General features: G+C 36.1%; 1 protein-coding gene across 1 annotated transcript in view; it reads right to left on the bottom strand.

The window, feature by feature from the left end:
• Positions 1–19,199, bottom strand: part of SOHLH2 (spermatogenesis and oogenesis specific basic helix-loop-helix 2) — an 86,639-nt gene that overhangs the window by 20,234 nt on the left and 47,206 nt on the right. Inside the window, exons 3-6 of the mRNA XM_036457076.2 lie at positions 15,586–15,647; positions 15,402–15,506; positions 13,852–13,951; positions 11,213–11,323 (exon numbers count right to left, since the gene is read on the bottom strand). Of these exons, the coding sequence (XP_036312969.2) occupies positions 11,213–11,323; positions 13,852–13,951; positions 15,402–15,506; positions 15,586–15,647 (378 nt within the window). The remainder of the gene's footprint in view (positions 1–11,212; positions 11,324–13,851; positions 13,952–15,401; positions 15,507–15,585; positions 15,648–19,199) is intronic.

Raw genomic sequence — 19,199 nt, 5'->3', positions numbered from 1 at the left:
ATGAGCCAATGTCTCTTTACTGAAATGTCACACTTCAAAAGAGATCCTCTCAAATAATACAATGCATAACACTCATCTGGGTTGCCTATTAAAATGTAGGAGCACATCTTGAAAAACACTCCTTCTAGAGCTCATTTTGGTGAATAAATATCCCTCCAAGTAAAGTAATCCTATATAATAAAAGTGTAATATGCAAATCCACCGAATGGCAGAATAACCAGTCAGTGGGGGGTGGAGCCAGTGAGCAGGTGTCGCCCAGCCAGCCAAGGCACATGCCAGTGGGCAGAGAGAGAGAAGGGATGGCAATGGGGGGGAGGAGGGCAGTGGAAACCAGCAGTGGTGAGGTGATGGGGGCTGGTGCCATCCCCTGATCACCCACCTGGTTGCCTCCCTCAGAGGCAGGCCACAGGCGTCAGCAGCAGTGGGGTGATTTGGGGCAGGGCCTCCAGCACCATCCCCAGAGAGGCCTGCTGGGGTTTCCTTCTGCAGAGGGAGGCCACCAGTGGCCATGGAGCAACTGGGGGTGGGGCCAGCCACTAGCTGCCCATGCCATCCCGATCAGCCCGCTGGTCACCTCCCACAGAGGGAAGTCAAACTGCGGTTTAGACCCACTCCCTGCTCCCCTAAGCTGTCAGAAGGACAGCCCAGACTGTGAGAGGGGGCAGGCTGGACTGAGGGACCGCACCCCACGTACAAATTTCACGCACCAGGCCTCTAGTATTATCATAATCTTTCATTTGAAATATTTTCTAATTTTTCTCATGATTTTCTTTTACCCATGGATTATTTAGAAGAGTATTTTAAAATTTCTAAATATTTGAGGTTTTCCTTTATACCTAATTCTAATTGATTTCTAATTTAATTTTATTGTAGTCAGGGAACACTTTCCTTGAGAATTCAAATATCTTAAATGTATTAAAATGCATTATATCCCCCAGCATGCAGTTTATCTAAGTGAATGTACCATGTATCTTTGAAAATAATATGCATTCTGTTACAATGATAGTGCATAATGTTCCAAAAAAATATGTTAGATCAAGGTAGGCAATAGTGTTCAAATGTTCTATATCTTATATTTTTTTTGCTAACTATTGTATCAATTGTTTAATTTTCAACACTGCTCATAGATTTTTGTTTCTTTAATTTTATGAATTATTCTTTGAAATACTTTGAAATTTTGTTATAGTCACATACTATTTGTGAATGTTATAGATTCTGATAAGTTAATATTTTCATCAGTATAAAATGCCACTATACCTCAAGTGATAGTTTTTGTTGAAGACTACCTTATTTGGTATTAGCATAGACAATCTGGTCTTCTTATACTTCCTGCTTTACCTTACTGTGCCTTTATATTTGTCCCTTACAGACAGCAAATATTGATCTCATTTGTTTGTTTTTATCCATTCTAATAATCTCTACCTGTTAGTTAGATATCCTCTCTACTAAAAGAGAAACATGCAAATTGCTACACCCACAAGCCACGCCCACCACCCAATAAGGGTGAGTATGCAAATTAACCCAACCATGATGATGGTTAATTTGCATATCCAGGCCAGAGCGAAGACAATATAGAAAGAAGCCAGTGCCGCAGAAGGGAGCAAAGCTGCGGAGAAGCAAGAAGAGGGGCTGCAGAGGAGGAAGGGAAGCAGGCGGAGCAGCAGAGACTGCAGCAGGAAGCCCTATTGAAGGACTCTTCCTGCAAGGGGCCTCTAGTATTGTAGTTAAATAAAGGTACACCATTTTACTTTTTATTTCCTGTAGTTTCTTTTGGCTTTTCTGTTCTTTTGTTCTTCCTTTCCTGATATCCTTTAGAATAATTTTTAAATTTATTTGCCTTTTGCAAATCTCTATAGGGTTGCTGTAGGGATTACTATATATGTGTAACTTTTCACAGTCCATTTAGAATTAATATTTTACAACAGCATATAAATGTATTTATCTGACACACCCTTCATTGTATAGTTACCATATATATCACAAAGCCCACAATAAAATGCTGTAATTTTAACATAATAATGTGAAGCATTTTTATGGATTAAAGACTTAAATGTAAAACCTAAAATCATGAAACTAACAGAAGAATACATAGGTATTAAACTATTTGACATCATTCTTGGAAATATCTTTTTTTTAAATATATTTTTATTGATTTCAGAGAGGAAGGGAGAGGGAAAGATAGAAACATCAATAAGAAAGAACCATTGATTAGCTGCCTCCTGTACGCCCCACACTGCTGATTAAGCCTGCAACCCAGATATGTGCCCTGACCAGGAATGGAACCATGGCTTCCTGGTTCATAGGTCGATGCTCAACCACTAAGCCACACCAGACAGGCCGTAATATCTTTTTTGATATATCCCCTACACCAAGAGAAACAAAAGCAATGTGTATCACAGCAACAGCTTACACAAATAGACTTCACCAAACTAAAGAGCTCCATTCAGCATAGCAAAGGAAACCATCAATAAAACAAAAGACAACCTACTGAATGGATGAAAATATTGGCATATGATATATCCAACAAAGGGTTACTATCCAAATCTAAAAGGCATAATTTTAATGAGCCAATGTCTCTTTACTGAAGTGTCACACTTCAAAAGAAATCCTCTCAAATAATACAAATCTAACAATTTGACCAATAAATGGGCAGACCACATGAGACATTTCTCCAAAGAAGGCATACAGATGGCCAACAGACACATGAAAAGATGCTCAACAACACTAATCATCAGAGAACTGAAAATCAAAACCACCTGACAGCAGTCAGCATGGCAATTATCAAAAAGTAAAAATAACATGTGCTGACAAGAATGTGGAGAAAAGGAAACCCTTATGCACTGTTACAAATTGCTAGAGCCACTAGAAAAAATTGTATAGAGATGCCTCAGAAACTAAAAATAGATCTAACATACCACACAGCAAATCTACTTCTGGGTATTTACCTGAAAAAAAAAAAATGAAGACACTAATTCAAAAAGATAATGAAATAAAAAACTAATGAAATCTTTCCATTTGTGACAAGATGGATGAACCTAGAGACTATGATGCTGAGTGAAATAAGTCAGACTGAGAAAAACAAATGGTTTCACTTACATGTGGAATCTAATAAAACAAAATAAATGAAAACAAAACAAAACACCAGAGTCGTTGAAAGAGTGATTAAACTGATGATTACCAGAGGGTTGGGGATAGAAGATGGATGAAAAGGTGAAAGAGAAAATAGTCAATAATATTGTGATAATTTCACATGGTGACTGATGGTTACTAACTAGACTTAGTGTGCAAGAACATTTTAAGGTATATAAATGTCAAATCACTATATTATACATGTGAAACCAATATAATATTGTATACCAACTCTGTCTATTAAAAAATTTGAATAATTTTAAATAAAGAGGAAAATGTATCTTTCCTAATATTTACTCATATATTCATTATGATGTTTCTCTCTCATTGATGTTTCTAACTCTCTATCCCTCTCCTTTCCTCTCTGTGAAAAATCAATAAAATATATTTTTTTAAAAATCAGTGAAATGGGAATAGAGGGATCAGTCCTCAACATAATAAAGGTCATATATGACATACCTACAGCGAACATCAGATTCAATGGGCAAAAACTAGAAGCATTTCCTTAAAGAATAGGAACAAGACAAGGATGTCCGCTTTCACCATTTATTCAACATAGTGCTGGCAATCCTAACCACAGAAATCAGACAATAAGAAGAGATAAAAGGCATACAAATTGGAAAGGAGGAAGTAATACTGTCATTATTCACAGATGACATGATATTGTACAGAGAAAACGCTAAAGACTCCATCAGGAAACTACTAGACTTAATAAATGAATTCCTCAAGGTAGCAGGATATAAAATCAACACCCAGAAATTGATGGTATTTTTATACACCAAGAATGGCCTTTCAGAAAGAGGAAAAAAAAAAACACAAAAAACAAATTCCATTTACCATTGTAACAACAACAAAACAAGATACTAGGAATAAACTTTACCAAGGAGGTAAAAAACCTGTACTTGGAAAACTATAAGACATTGGAAAATAAATAGAGGAGGATATAAATAAATGGACACTCATACCATGATCATGGATTAGAAGAATTAACATTATTAAAATATCCATAATACCCAAAGCAATCTACAGATTCTATGCAATCCCTATTAAAATATTAATGGAATATTTCAGAGAGCTAGAACCAATACCCCCAAAATGTATATGGAACAATAAAAGATGCCGAATAGCTACAGCCATCTTGAGAAAAAAGAACAAAGGTGCAGGGATCACAATACCGGATATAAAATGATATTATTAAGCCACTGTAATCAAAACAGCAGTGTCCACTGCTTAGTGCCCTACTTCTTCTTTTTTTTTTTTTTTAATATATTTTATTGATTTTGTACAGAGAGGAAGGGAGAGTGATAGAGAGTTAGAAACATCAATGAGAGAGAGTCATCGACCAGTTGCCTCTTGCACACCCCCTACTGGGGATATGCCCGCAACCAAGGTACATGCCCTTGACTGGAATCGAACCCGGGTCCCTTCAGTCCCCAAGCTGACGCTCTATCCATTGAGCTAAACCGGTCCCGGCTTAGTGCCCTACTTCTTAACCAGCTCTTGACCTTTTCATCTTCCTCTTTGGTCCACGACTCCTTGACGAGATCTGGATTCAAGACCCTCAGCCCCTGGTACTGGCATTGCTAATCAGTGCGATTAGGAAAGTGGCTGGCCAGGAACTTCCAGTCGTGCTGTCCAAACTGCCTCACCAGGGTCCTCAACTGCTCATCTTCCTCCTGGGTCCATTTGATCTTGCACTTGCTACCCTCTGCTCTGGCACGTCAGAATCTGTGTCCTGGTAATGTAGCTCATCCAGCTCCTCACGGCACATCTACTGAGACATCCCCCCAGCCCCGGGCAGCACCACGCTTACTGCCCCTCACTGAGCCAGGCGTGGGAGCCTGGCCGGGGTCCAAGCACAGGCTGCTCTGACTGCTCCGAGCCAAGGGCTGCACCACTCGCAGGAACTGCAGCTGCTGCCAGTGCTCAGAAGCACCTTCCTCAAGGGATGTGTTCTGATTTTGTCATCTATCACAGAAGTTAACTTGGTTATGGCCCAATTCATATAAATCAGGAAAAGAACAAATCTGGTTTCAGTCTTCCCCAGTTAACAGTGATTTCAAAAGGCTGAAAGAGACCTAAAAGTAAAGCTTGGTCTAAACCACATGTGTCAAACACAAGGCCCACGGGCCAAATCCGTCCCGCCAGGCCTTGCAATGTGGCCCGCACCGCGCTGTCATCACTGCACTCCACTGCGTTTCCATCACAATGACAGTTTATGACTGTTCAGTAAACCATTCGGCCCACGATTTAGGCTGGATTTTAGATTTTGGCCCCTTCTCTGATTGAGTTCAACACCCCTAGTCTAAACTAAGTCCTTGGGTCACTCATATGTACAACTATGTTTCAAGAACTCAGAGAGAAGGGACTCTTGGCAACATATAAATTAGGACTCTCTGAAAATTTTTTGTTATACATTCCTTAAATTTCTAGGAGTTGACCAATCCTAAAAAAACATTCCTTTGTGAGAAACTATGGCACGGCTAATTTTCACTTCTTTTCAAGTGAGCAGACATCCTAAAAATTATTAAACCACCATCATTTGAATTAAATTATAGCCACACAAACAAAATAATGGCATCACGGAGAAACCAAAATGGCAGCATAGGTAAAGGCCTAACTGCAGCCTCACAAAACAATTTCAAAAAAATACAACTAAATACAAAATGGACATTATCCAGAACTACAGGAAAGTTGACTGACTGGACATTCTAAAACAGAATGGAAGAACGCAAGAATCAAATCAAAGATTTGGAACACAAAGAGACAAAGGACATTCCTCCGTAGAAGCAAGAAGACAAGAGAATCCAGAAAGTTGAAGACAATGCAAAAACCTCTGGGACAACTTCAAGTGAACCAACATCAGAATTATGGGGACCCCAGAAGAAGAGAGAGAGCAAGATATCAAAAACACACTGAAAGAAATAGTGACAGAAAACTTCCCCCACCTGGGGAAAGAATTAGACTTACAAGTCCAGGAAGTGCACAGAACCCCAAACAAAAGGAATCCAAAGAGGACCACACCAAGACACATCATAATTAAAATTCCAAGAGCAAAAGACAAAGAGAGAATATTGAAAGCAGCAAGAGAAAAGCAGGTACTTACCTATAAAGGAAAACCCATATGATTGTCAGCTGATTTCTCAACAGAAACCATGCAGGCCAGATGGGAATGGCAAGAAATATTCAAGGTGATGAATAGCAAGAACGTACAGCCAAAAATACTCTACCCAACAAAGCTATCACTCAGAATCGAAGGCCAGATAAAGAGCTTCACAAATAAAAAAAAATGCTAAAGGAGTTCATCACCGCCAAACCAGAATTATATGAATTGCTGAAGAAGGTTCTTTAGGAAGAGAAATAAGATGAAGATAAAAACTATGAACAACAAATAAGGAACTATCAACAAGTGAATCTAAAAACCAAGGGAATTAAAAAATCTGATGAACAATATTAACTGGTGAATATAATAGAATCAGAGGTATGAAAGGGGAGTGAACTGACGATTCTCGGGGAAAAGGAGAGTGGGGGGGTGCGGGAAGAGACTGAACATAAACTGTGCACCTATGGATGAGGACAATGGGGGATGGGGAAAGGGCAGAGGGTGAGGTGGGAACCTGGAAGCAATGGAGGGGGGAAAAATGAGGAACATTTGTAATAATAAGAACAATAAAGATTTATTTTAAATTAAAAAAATAATAATAATGGCATCACTTTGAAAAGCATGTACCTTACCAAGATAGACATACATATTTATGTTTTTAATTAAGGGAGTTCACCAAGAATATTGGAATTAGGTAGCTAATTTTTATTAAGTGGTTCTGAAAGAAAACAAAGATGTTAGAAATGTTTTAAAAAGAAATTCCGAAATGCAAATATTCAAAACTATCTACTGGGACTATTACTTCCTTATCATTAGCAAACATAATGCTACCCTTTGCTATTTAAAACAGCAAAATGAAACAAAAAAAGACAAAACCATATGAAAAGCAACTGATTGGGAGGAGGAGGAGAAGAAAGGGAAATAGACTAGAAACATCTATTGTATTTGAAAATTCACAGGTATAGTCAGAAGGGTTAAGAAGAAGAAAAGAAAAAAAATAATAATTATTATTATGGATCAATTGTTTACTTCCTGGTATCTCTTAAGCAAATTCCTAAAGGGAAAGAGAACTTTTCTTTTAGAGAAACAAAAATTTCTAGGCCTTGAAATAATGCCACAGGGGTGGACATACCCCAAAATGTCAGTTTGTAGTCTACTAAATGAACAGTTCTCCACTTTTAGTTTTCACTAACCATTAATATTAAAAATTACAAACAACACAGAACTTTAGAGGAAGCAATAAAGGATTGCCAACATTAGATACGAACATGAAAAATAATGAAAGAAAAGTACTATCTCCCAATATCATTATGTTGTAACCATTAACTACCATGTTTCCCCGAAAATAAGACATCCTCTGAAAATAAGACCTACTTACAGGTTTCCTTCTGAGTGAAATATAAGGCATCCCCCGAAAATAAGGCCCCCCTATGCTAAACATGAGAGATTTGGTCCACTGATTCTGAAAGAAATGGAGTCACAAGAAATTAACCAGGAAATTCAGGAATTAGATTGTTATGATGATGTTCCAGAAGATGATGACATGATTGTCATTGAATAAATGAGTAAATTCTTGATACTGTAGGATTCAGTTTGTCTGGGTTGTGTTGACAACTACCATACTACCGTACCGTATACAGGTAATAAATTTCCTTTATTTTCATTTAACAATAAATGTGTACCATATTCTTTTTCATGGAAAAATAAGACACCCCCTGAAAATAAGACCTAGTGCATCATTGGGAGCAAAAATTAATATAAGACACTGTCTTATTTTTGGGGAAACAGGGTAAAATCATAACAATTTTAATACAAATAAAGTATGAAAAACACAATCATAGAATATAATTTTAAAAATACTCATTGCACTGTTTTTTCTCATTTCACTGCACATCATTGAACTCCATAGGATAGCATTGTCCAACAAGCCTTAAGACTTTACTTACTTGGCTAAGACTCAGGACATGTGAATAAAGGCCTTTTGGAATAGACTAACCCATCCTCCAGCCCATTTTATCAAGCTCAAAATTCCACCATCTTCCCACTAATCTTCAGCAGATAATGGAAGCCATTTGGCAAAACTTGCTCTATCTAATCCCCGTCAAAACTCATCTTTATCCACACTTAGTTTTAGCTCCTTCCCTATATTTTCCAAAGAAAAGGTTTCTTCCCATTGGTTCCTTAGCCTTCTGACTCCTCACGAATGCTAAATCAGTCATCAACCCCCTTATCAAGTATAGAGGATTAAAATTCTTTGGCATTCCTCTCACTGAGAGGTGGGATCTATATACCCTTCCCTTACATCTGGCTCTGTGACTGCTTTGACTGATTGCATAGGTAGAAGTGTCACTGGTCCAGTTTATGGTTCCAGGCCCTAAGAGACTGGCAGCATCCTCTTCATTTCTCTTGGAACAATATCTCTAGGAGCCCTGAGCTGCTGAAGAAGCTTTAGTTGATGGCCCTGGTAATGTCTTGGACTCTTCTGACTAGACCATCCACCAGCTGAATACTAACAATTGACCCCAGTTAATGTCATGTAGGCAGTAAAATTTCCTAGCTGAGTCTTACTCAAATTATTAACCCATAAACCATGTATCAAGCCAATAAATTCTGATTTTTCTTTTCTCTTCTTTTCTTTTCTTTTCCTTTCTTCTTTCTTTCTTTTCTTTTCCTTCCTTCCTTCCTTCCTTCCTTCCTTCCTTCCTTCCTTCCTTCCTTCCTTTCTTTCTTTCTTTCTTTCTTTCTTTCTTTCTTTCTTTCTTTCTTTCTTTCTTTCTTTCTTTCTTTCTTTCTTCTTTCTTTCTAATGTAGCCTTAGATAACCAGAACATGACCTCTTTCTCTCTTCCAGCTATTTTCTTTTGGAAATTTTCTTTTCCAAATTTCCCATTTTACCCTAAATCTCCTTTTATATAACATTCACCTTTCATTTTATCTTTCATCTATACTTTGCCCTTTCATTCTCCATCTTTCTGCAATGATGCTTCTTCCCCAACCATACCTTCAGTGTAGGCAGCTAGTTATTAATATAAGGGAGGTAGCTAGTTATTTATATAAGGAAGAAAGTAAAAGGGAACTAAATCTTAATAAACTGGAAAGCTGAAGCAGCTAACAGGACAGCATTCCATTAGGTGTACTACAATAGTAAACAGCTCATACACACACTCTAGGGAACTAGAAATGGACAGGAAAACCTCACCAGGGTGCTAAAAGCCCAGTACCAGAGAGAAGGGAGGAAATTCCTCTGCTGGGCACATACACAATAGAAATGAAATGATATAATTGAACTTTTGGACATGTTCAATGAGAATCAGGATGATGAAATAGAGGGCTAGGGACTAGCTTGGGAACAACTAGAAAGGTAATCAAGTTGGATAAAAGGCTTGAAACCCCAATAAAATTTGCTGGGATGAGGCCTAGGAAAAATTAAAAACTGGAGTAAGGATAGTTTGAGTGGTTCTTTCTTTACCTGAACCAAGAAGATATGTAGAGATTACCAGGAGCCTTGTGGCAGTGCTTTAGTGTCTAGCTACCCTCCACATCACCAAAGGTATATGAATTCCCCTTAATTCACAAAATCTTGCCATCAGATTTAAAATTCTCTATCCATATGTCTTTGAAATTCTTTTCTCAGGACATGGCAAAAGAACTCTGTACTTTTACCAGCAACAATGCCAATAAAATTATTTTTGCCACCATCAGTGATGTTTAGGTTTTGCCAAATACAAATAGTGAATTATCATTTCTGACCTCATTTGAACTCTATGTCATATGATTTCCTGAACACTCAATACTTTAGGAAACTCTCTCATCTCAATACCTCTCCCTCTTGCTTTTCTTCTTATTTTGAGCTTTCCCCCAATGTTCTCTTTTCTTCGTGTCTCCTTCCTATTTGCTTTTCAAAGTTACAATACATCCATCCTACATTCACACTTCAAATAGATGTTGTATGTTTCCTGAGAACTTTAAGTCTATATTTCTATCCTAGACCTCTCTCTAGAACCTAAGGGCCAACTCCTTACTTGACAGCTACCTCCATTTAAACCCAGAGGTTTAAATACTTCCTAGTCAGTCAATGATTCCACCATCTACTTGAAAGTTACACTTGACTCCTCCCTCCTTTAGCCATGCTCATATTGATTCAACTACTTAATATATCTAAATTTGGCTTATTCCTCATTATCCCATTTCTAACACCATAGTCAGGATTATACCATTTCTTATTACAGACTCTTCTGGCCTCCAGTTTCAATTCACTCTCTAACATCCTGGTAAAGTATTCATACTATGGTACAAATCTTATACATTCCACTCCTTTGCTAAAATCTTTTAGTGCCTCCCCAGTAGCTCAGGTTAACTTCAAATTCCTTAACATGACACAGCCTTTACCTACATTACATCTCTTGGCTCTTTCCACTTGTGTCATTATAGTCAACTATGTGAAAATATTTGCAGTTTTATAAATTCACTATATACCCTCAAACTACCAGCCTCTGTGGTTGCTACTCTCCCACATAAAAGTCCTCCCTGATTTCTAAACCAAATTAATAGTAACTTTTGGTTGAAAGTTCAGTTTAGCTTTCATCTTCTCACAAAAACTCTTCTTGCCCCTTTATTCTGTCTTACATAACGTTTCTATGTGTTTCTTATGTGTTCCTCTCTATGATAGCATGTGTTAAAACATAGTGTTCTATTTAATATCTGCTTATGTAGAAGTCTGTCTGAACACTAGACCATGACATCCTTGAAGGCAAGGATTTATTTTTTTTTAATCTCAGTTCTCCATTCATATTATGGCACACATTAGATATTCTTAACTACTTATTGAATGACCAACTAAATGAATGAGTGGCATGTATAATATTTCATTTTCAGATTTGCTAGTTTCACATAGACTTTAAACAATATTACAAAAATTATAAAATTCATGAAAGTATTTCTTCCAAGGAAATAATGCTAAAAGGGCTATATCAAAATTCACCTTCTCAGCTTTTCCTTGCTTGAATGAAGAAGAGAAATCTTTTTGCTTGTTTCAAAATCAGAAAATGGAGCCTTTAATTCAAGCCCAATGTCCTTTCTTAGAGAATCAGAGCTAGAAACAAGAGAAAATCATACTATATATTTAAAAAGAAAATTATTCAGGCAATATTAAATAATAAGCACCAATACACTAATCAAAGGGTATTTATCTAAATATCTTGCTTCATACAAAGTTGCAGTAAATATAAAAGCATGTTACCTTACATATTTGGTGCAGAATATTTTATTTCAAAATTCAAAAGAATTTATTATCAAGATCATCATAAATTCAATGACTGATCAATATTATAAAATACACAGATAAAGAATAATAGATACAAGCAGGATTAAAATAATCTGACCTCACTGATTACAACTATCCCAAATGATATAATTGTATCTAAAGTTGCATTACAATGCTTCTCTGTCTGCATCGACCAGATCATCAAACTTCAGAGGAAAGGTAGGGGAGGAGAGGAGTAAGGAGTAGAAATCAACCAAAGATGATATAATTGAACTTTTGGATGCATATAAGCCTTACCAATGGACACAAACACCAGGGGGATGAAGGCATGAATGGGGGGGAGGGGTACTGGGGGAGAAATGGGGGGAATAAGAACACATATATAATACCTTGATCAATAAAGAAAAAAATAAAACAAAATAAAATAAAAAATAGAAAAAATTAAAATAAAGGTGCATTATAAGAAAAAAGAAAATGGATTAGAGGGCCAAGATACACTATTCCAACTTGATCAGAACTGGTTCCTTCTATATAAAAATTTGTCAGCTGCCCAGGTGGAGTGTCTCTGTTAGTTGAGCATTGTCCTGTGCACTGAAAGGTTGCCAGTTCAATTCCCGGCCAGGGCACATACCTCAGTTACAGGTTTGATCCCGGGTCAAGGCATGTACATATCAATGTTTCTTTCTCTCTCTCTCTCTCTCTCTCTCTCTCTCTCTCTCTCTCTCTCTCTCTCTTTCTCTTTCTCTCCCTACCTCCTTCCCTCCCTTCCTCCCTCCCTCCCTCCCTTCCCCTCTTTTCTTTCTCTAAGCATGTCCTCAGATGAGGAAAAAAATAAATAAAAATTTGTCAGCTAATAAACATATTTTAGTTCTAACATTTTTTAGAACGTCTTCAAGCATTTTAATTAACTAATGTGATTGATTTTTATGAAATTCTCCTAAGAAACTTACAAACCAATATTAGCTCCTTTATCCCAAGAGATATATCTTGATTTGAAATTTTACTTGTATTTTTAGTACTAAGATTATGAGGAAGAACAAATATTCAAGATGAGTGAGGCTCAAAAAGTAGTTGCAAATAATATAAGAAAATCACAAAGCCTTCTAAAACCTTTCCCAACCTTATATCCCAGATAAGGCTTAATACAGTAAATCTCTTTGAGGCAAAAATGTTAAATAAGATAAAAAAAAGCTGTTCATATCTCTGCATTACTTAAGTGATGGCATCTTTGGCTTCACCACATTTACTGATTGCCAAGTTTCTTCAAAATAGTAAATAGCCATATTTCTACAAATAGTGGATGGTCATGTTCTACAAATTCTGGAAGTGAACGACTCAAAACTCCCATCATCGTCAGCCATGTCCTCAGCAAGTATGTCTGTCCATTGTAGCCCTATGCTTTAAAGCTACATCAAAATTCATTTCTCAGGTTTTCCTAGTTTGAATGAACCTCCTGGAGAACCAACTTGAATTGAAGGGAAAAAATTCACAAAAACTGAATTTTTATAAGCATAATATAATGCTAGCATTAGAAGGGTCTGACCACCAGTTAAGTTGCCTATAAACTACAGATTTGAATACCAGTTTCTGATATCTCTCAGGTGGAGGAACAGAAGCAGAGAGAGAAAACTTCTTAAGTATTATAATTATTTTTAAAATATATATTTTTATTGATTTTTTACAGAGAGGAAGGGAAAGGGAGAGAGAGTTAGAAACATCGATGAAAGAGAAACATTGATTAGCTGCCTCCTGCATACACCGCAGTGGGTATGTGCCCGCAACCCAGGTACATGTCCTTGACTGGAATTGAACCTGGGACTCTTCAGTCCATAGGCCGACGCTCTATCCACTGAGCCAAACTGGTTAGGACTTAAGTATTATTTTTAATAATTGGGCATATAGGTTAAATAATTCAAAAAAAAAAGACATCAGGGAGAAAATTAGTAGGTGGATTACAGCTGAGGCTGCTCTTCTTTGTTTAATTATTGAGGTTTATGTAAATTTTTATTTGAAGGTAAGATTCTATTGTTTTAAAAAAGTTTGAAAACCACTGCTATTATTTAGTTTTGATTAGTGATCATCCAGACTCTACTTGAACACATCCAATCAGGGGAACTTACTACCTTATAATTCACCTATAGTCAACTATGATTGTTATGAAGTAGTTCCTTATATTTAGCTGAATACTCTGTAATGTGTACCTGAAATATAGAAAAAATTGCATCCCTATTCCACAAACTAGCCTCTTCTATCTTTTGCATCACCCCTAGCACAATAAGTTCTTGATAAATTTTAAATAAAATGTATATAGTAAAACTGCTACTTTGAAAAAGTAAAAAACAAAACAAAAAACTAACCAAGCAAATAGATCAGTAGAAAAACATCCCAGCTGTTCACTATAGGACTTCTGCAGGGGAAATCCAGATTGTTCAGGCTTCACAGAACTTTCATTCTTAACTGGAAGTTTTAAAAGGGAGACCACTTTAATTCTAAAATCACAATACACATCCTAATCAACAGCAGTTGTCACTTTACTCAATAGATTTTACAAAGCAGTATTTTTAAAAACAGAAAGCAATTTATTAATTTAAATGATGAATCATGAATCCACCCAGGTTAGAAAGCAAAATTAAATCACTACATACAATTTACCACAGAGCATCCTCTTACAACTAGATTCTAAAAATTTAGAAATACATTTGTTTAAAACACATTCAACTGAGTTTACTTATTAAGTTCTTATTTATAGATAACTGACAGGGATAGAAAATATGTATGAGTCTTCAGTAAGCAGCTACATTGTCAAAATATGGCATCTGATATTTTTATTGTGTATGTTTTGTTTTGCTTTGCTTTAAGATGAGGAAACTGGAAGCAGAGGTAGTTAAAAACTAACAGAAAGGATGCTGGACAGGTGATGATGAGCAGTGCTCTATTTCTACTGAGACTCATATAAAGAAAAGGCTGCAGAAAGATCTTCGGTCACCTCTATAAGCCATTCCAGGAAGAACTCTGAAACTGCAGGGGAGCCACTGGAATGTTACAAAACCGACTTACTAATCTTCCCTGAATATTAATAAAGAACATTGAAAAAGAAGGGTGTACTGAATCTTACATCATCTGAAGTATGAACTCATACAGGGTAATCTGAGTCTGTCAGACTAATTTTAAGAAAAATATTACCTTAATTTTAAAAGATTTCCCAGCTAGTATCCCAGGCCTAGAAAAACCATAAATAATCATTGACCAGCAATAATTCCAATAGAATTTATTTCAGAAATTGGAGTATATCCTTTTACAAGCCAAATTAAAGCTAATTTAATTTCTAAAGTGTTTAGATGTTGGTGATATACTATATAATACAATAGAAGTGAAGGGTTTAGAAATGTTACATCAAATTGAAGCACTGATATTATGTATTTCTAAAACAGAAATAATCACTACTCTATTAACTTACAGAAGCAAAACACAAAGTATGATATGATTTAAGGTAGTGGCCCTGGCTTTTAGACAATCATATAAGAACACAGCATGATTAATTTAATTTTAATGACTAAAAAATGATGTAGTAGCTAGATTACCAAAACCAAAATAACAATCCCACTATCAATAAATAATGCCTGTGCCTACCATAATGCTATATTGGTCCTGTATAACACGTTTTAATCCCAGGAAGAAGCAAGTCTTTTCTCCATAGGTAGAGAACACGTTTCTATCGATTTATTTACACTTGTTTCCTTCAGACTATGATTGGCAAGGATTACATGTTCTTTACAGTACTCAGCATAAGTCAATTCTTAGCAAATAAAAGACACAAGTGCTAAACCAACTTAAAAAAATATGAATATAATTTTGAGGTATTTTAATTAGAAATTTTCAAACCTTTACAAACTTGCTTTTCACTCACCAGTATTTGAGAAATATGTTTTCCAGTATTTTACCACAATGCTAAGTTTTTCCATAGTCAGTGGTTCAATTAAAGTAATATCAGCTCCATGCTCTGAAAGACAACCTAAGAATATTTGTATTAAATATTGATCTATGATTTCTATTTGGAGAAAAAACAAATAATATACCTAATAGTAACATACCTTTAAAATTTTCAGGGATTATAAAAACAAATAGCAAATGTGTATTTTTCTTCCTGCCAAATCTGAGGGGAAAAAATATCAAAGTGAAGCAAAATCATCAAAAAAATTGGGATTCAATAATTTAGCCTCTTAGGAATTGAACTAGAATGATTTTTCTTTATTGCTTTAAAATTTAAAATGGCGGTATTAATATTGAAATTTAGTAAAAGTAGCAATCAGTGAGGGAAAGGTAAGACCATTTGAACAATTTATAAGGAAACGTAGATCACTTGAACAACTTATAAACTTATAAGGAAATTTATCCACTTTTCCCTTCCCCAGTTGTAAAGAACCAAGCATTAGTGGTTGCCATGGATGTGAATTATAAAAAGACTATTCTTATTAACAGAATGAATTCCCGCTCAGAAAAGCCATGGGTCTGACTAAAGACTCAGAATTTGAATTTCCTTGACCGTTAAACTAGAGACCCTTAGGCATCTCTCATAAATGAAGCATCAGATGGAGTAAATATCGGATTTAGCAAAGTATCTCTTTCCCTTGGATTTCTCAAGTGACCTGCAATTGTGTATCTCAAGCCAGCAGCACACTTGAGATACACAATTGCAGGTCACTTGAGAAATCCAAGGGAAAGAGATACTTTGCTAAATCCGATATTTACTCCATCTGATGCTTCATTTATGAGAGATGCCTAAGGGTCTCTAGTTTAACGGTCAAGGAAATTCAAATTCTGAGTCTTTAGTCAGACCCATGGCTTTTCTGAGCAGGAATTCATTCTGTTAATAAGAATAGTCTTTTTATAATTCACATCCATGGCAACCACTAATGCTTGGTTCTTTACAACTGGGGAAGGGAAAAGTGGATGACTTTAAAGAAATAAACCTTTACTTTTAAAATAATTTTTTTTTCAGGGTATGTCACCCAAAGGGGCATTTTTATTTTTATTTAATATGGTCCCCTGGAGAATTAGCTCAAAGTCACACATTTAAGAGTCTTAAAAAATATGAAAATAATAGAGTTCCCACAGATCCCAAACCCAATTTCCTGTATTGCTAACATTTTATGTTAGTGTTCATATCTCTCACAATTAATAAGCCAATATGGATACATTATTATTAATTTAAGTTGATATTTTATTCAAATTTCCTTAGTTTTTACTTATAATCCTTTCTTTCTAGCCTAGGATCTCATATATTTAGTTATCATGTCGTCTTAGTTTCCTCCAGATTGGGACATTTTTGTGATTTTTTTTTTTATTTTTTATGATCTTGACAGTTTTGAGAATATTGCTCAGGTAAGTATAGAATGTAAGATGGGCCACTTTTATTCTTTTTTAAAATATATATTTTATCGAATTTTTACAGAGAGGAAGAGAGAGGGATAGAGAGTTAGAAACATTGATGAGAGAGAATCATTGATCAGCTGCCTCTTGCACACCCCCTACTGGGGATGTGCCCGCAGCCAAGGTACATGCCCTTGACCGGAATCGAACCCGGGATCTTTCAGTCCACAGGCTGATGCTCTATCCACTGAGCCAAACCGGTTTCGGCCACTTTTATTCTTGCTCTTAAAAAAATGAGACTAAATATTATCCAGATTCTTGGTCTAATCACCAGTTTACAAGAAATATAAGTAAAAAGGAATATTTTAAAGAATAGGACGAAGAGAGCAAAATCCCAATCGTGGGAAATGCTATTTTTTTAAAATGACTGTTTTAAAAACATATAAATAAAAAGCAAGATAAAAAAATAACAGAGGGAAGAAAAAAGGGAATCCTAATCTGTATAAACTCACAGTTTAAAAAATAAATCATAAAATAAATAAGAGAAACTTCAATATTGTTTGTATATTTGACAATATTAAGAAATTGTTATTAATTTTTAGGTGTGATATTGGTATTGTGAATATTTTTAAAGACTTATTATCTTAGGTACTTATTAAACTATTTATGAGTAAAAGGAAATGATATCTTAAATTTGCTTTAAAATAACTCACTAGTCAGCAGGAGTGGAAGGGTGGGAAAGGAGGTGTGGGAAAGGGAAGAGATCAAACAAGATTGGCCATATATCTGTAACTATTAAAACTACATTATGAGAACAGGGAAGTTCATTATATTATTCTTTTCACTTTTATATGATTGAAAGTTTCCAAACTAAGACAACATGTGGCATTATTCTGCTGAGAGAACATATTTGCCAATGTTATAGCTGATAAGGCCTAATTTTCACAACTTATAAAGAACTCACATATCTTAACAAAAAGAAGATAAACCATCCAATCAAAAAATTGGGCAAATGCCCTAATCGGTTTGGCTCAGTAGATAGAGTGTTGGCTTGCGGACTGAAGGGTCCCAGGTTCAATTCCAGTCAAAGGCATGTTCCTGGGTTGCGGGCATCCCCAGTGGGGAGTATGCAGGATGCAGTTGATCGATATTTCTTTCTCATCAATGTTTCTAACTCTCTGTCCCTCTCCCTTCTTCTCTGTAAAGCTCAATAATATATATATATATATATATATATATATATATATATATATATATATATATATTTATTAAAGGGCAAAGGATTTAAATAGACACTTTTTGAAAGTGGACATACAGAAGGCCAAGACACATATGAACACACAATCAAAGTCACTAAACATCCAAGTTATGCAAATAAAAATGACAATGAATTATCATCTCACACCTGTCAGAATGGCTATCATCAACAAATCAACAAATGCCAAGTGCTGGAGAGGATTTGGAGAAAAAGAAACCTTCATGCACTGCTGGTGGGAATGCAGACTGGTGCAGCCACTGTGGAGAATAGTATGAAGTTTCCTCAAAAAATTTTAAAAAAATGGAACTCCCATTTGACCCAGTAATCCAACTCCTAGGAATATATACTAAGAAACTAGAAACACCAATTACAATAGAAAGGACATATGCACCCCTATGTTCATAGCAGCACAATTTACAATAGCTAAGATTTGGAAACAGCCTAAGTGCCCAAAGCAGATAAGAGGATTAAAAAACTGTGGTACATCTACACAATGGAATACTATGCTGCTCTAAAAAGGAAAGGATTCTTACATTTCGCAAAGATATGGCTGGACATGGAAAGCATTATGCTAAGTGAAATAAACCAGGCATAGAAAAATAACTATCACATGATCTTACTCATTTTTGGACTATAATGAATAGTATAATCTGATAAGCAATATAGATCAGAGATAGAGAAGCATCAAACAGACCATCAAACTTTAGAGGGAAGGCAGGGGGTGGGGTGGGGAGAAGAGATCAACCAAAGGATTTATATGCATGCATAAAAGCATAATCAATGGGCACATATATTAGGGGACTGAGGGCATCTGCCAGGGGGTGGGGGTGGCCAGGGAGAGGTCAATAGGGGAAATGGAGACATGTAATACTATATGTAATGCTTTAAACCACATGTGTCAAACACAAGGCCCGCGGGCCAAATCCGTCCCGCCAGGCCTTGCAATGTGGCCCGCACGGCGCTGTCATCCCTGCACTCCGCTGCGTTTCCATCACAATGACAGTTTATGACTGTTCAGTAAACCATTCGGCCCGCGATTTAGGCTGGATTTTAGATTTTGGCCCTTTCTCTGATTGA

Source organism: Pipistrellus kuhlii, unplaced genomic scaffold (genome assembly GCF_014108245.1).
Source record: "Pipistrellus kuhlii isolate mPipKuh1 unplaced genomic scaffold, mPipKuh1.p scaffold_m20_p_3, whole genome shotgun sequence".
NCBI lineage: Eukaryota > Metazoa > Chordata > Mammalia > Chiroptera > Vespertilionidae > Pipistrellus > Pipistrellus kuhlii.
Note: the sequence above shows the minus strand (reverse complement) of the source record. Positions and strands in the feature narration are given on the sequence as shown.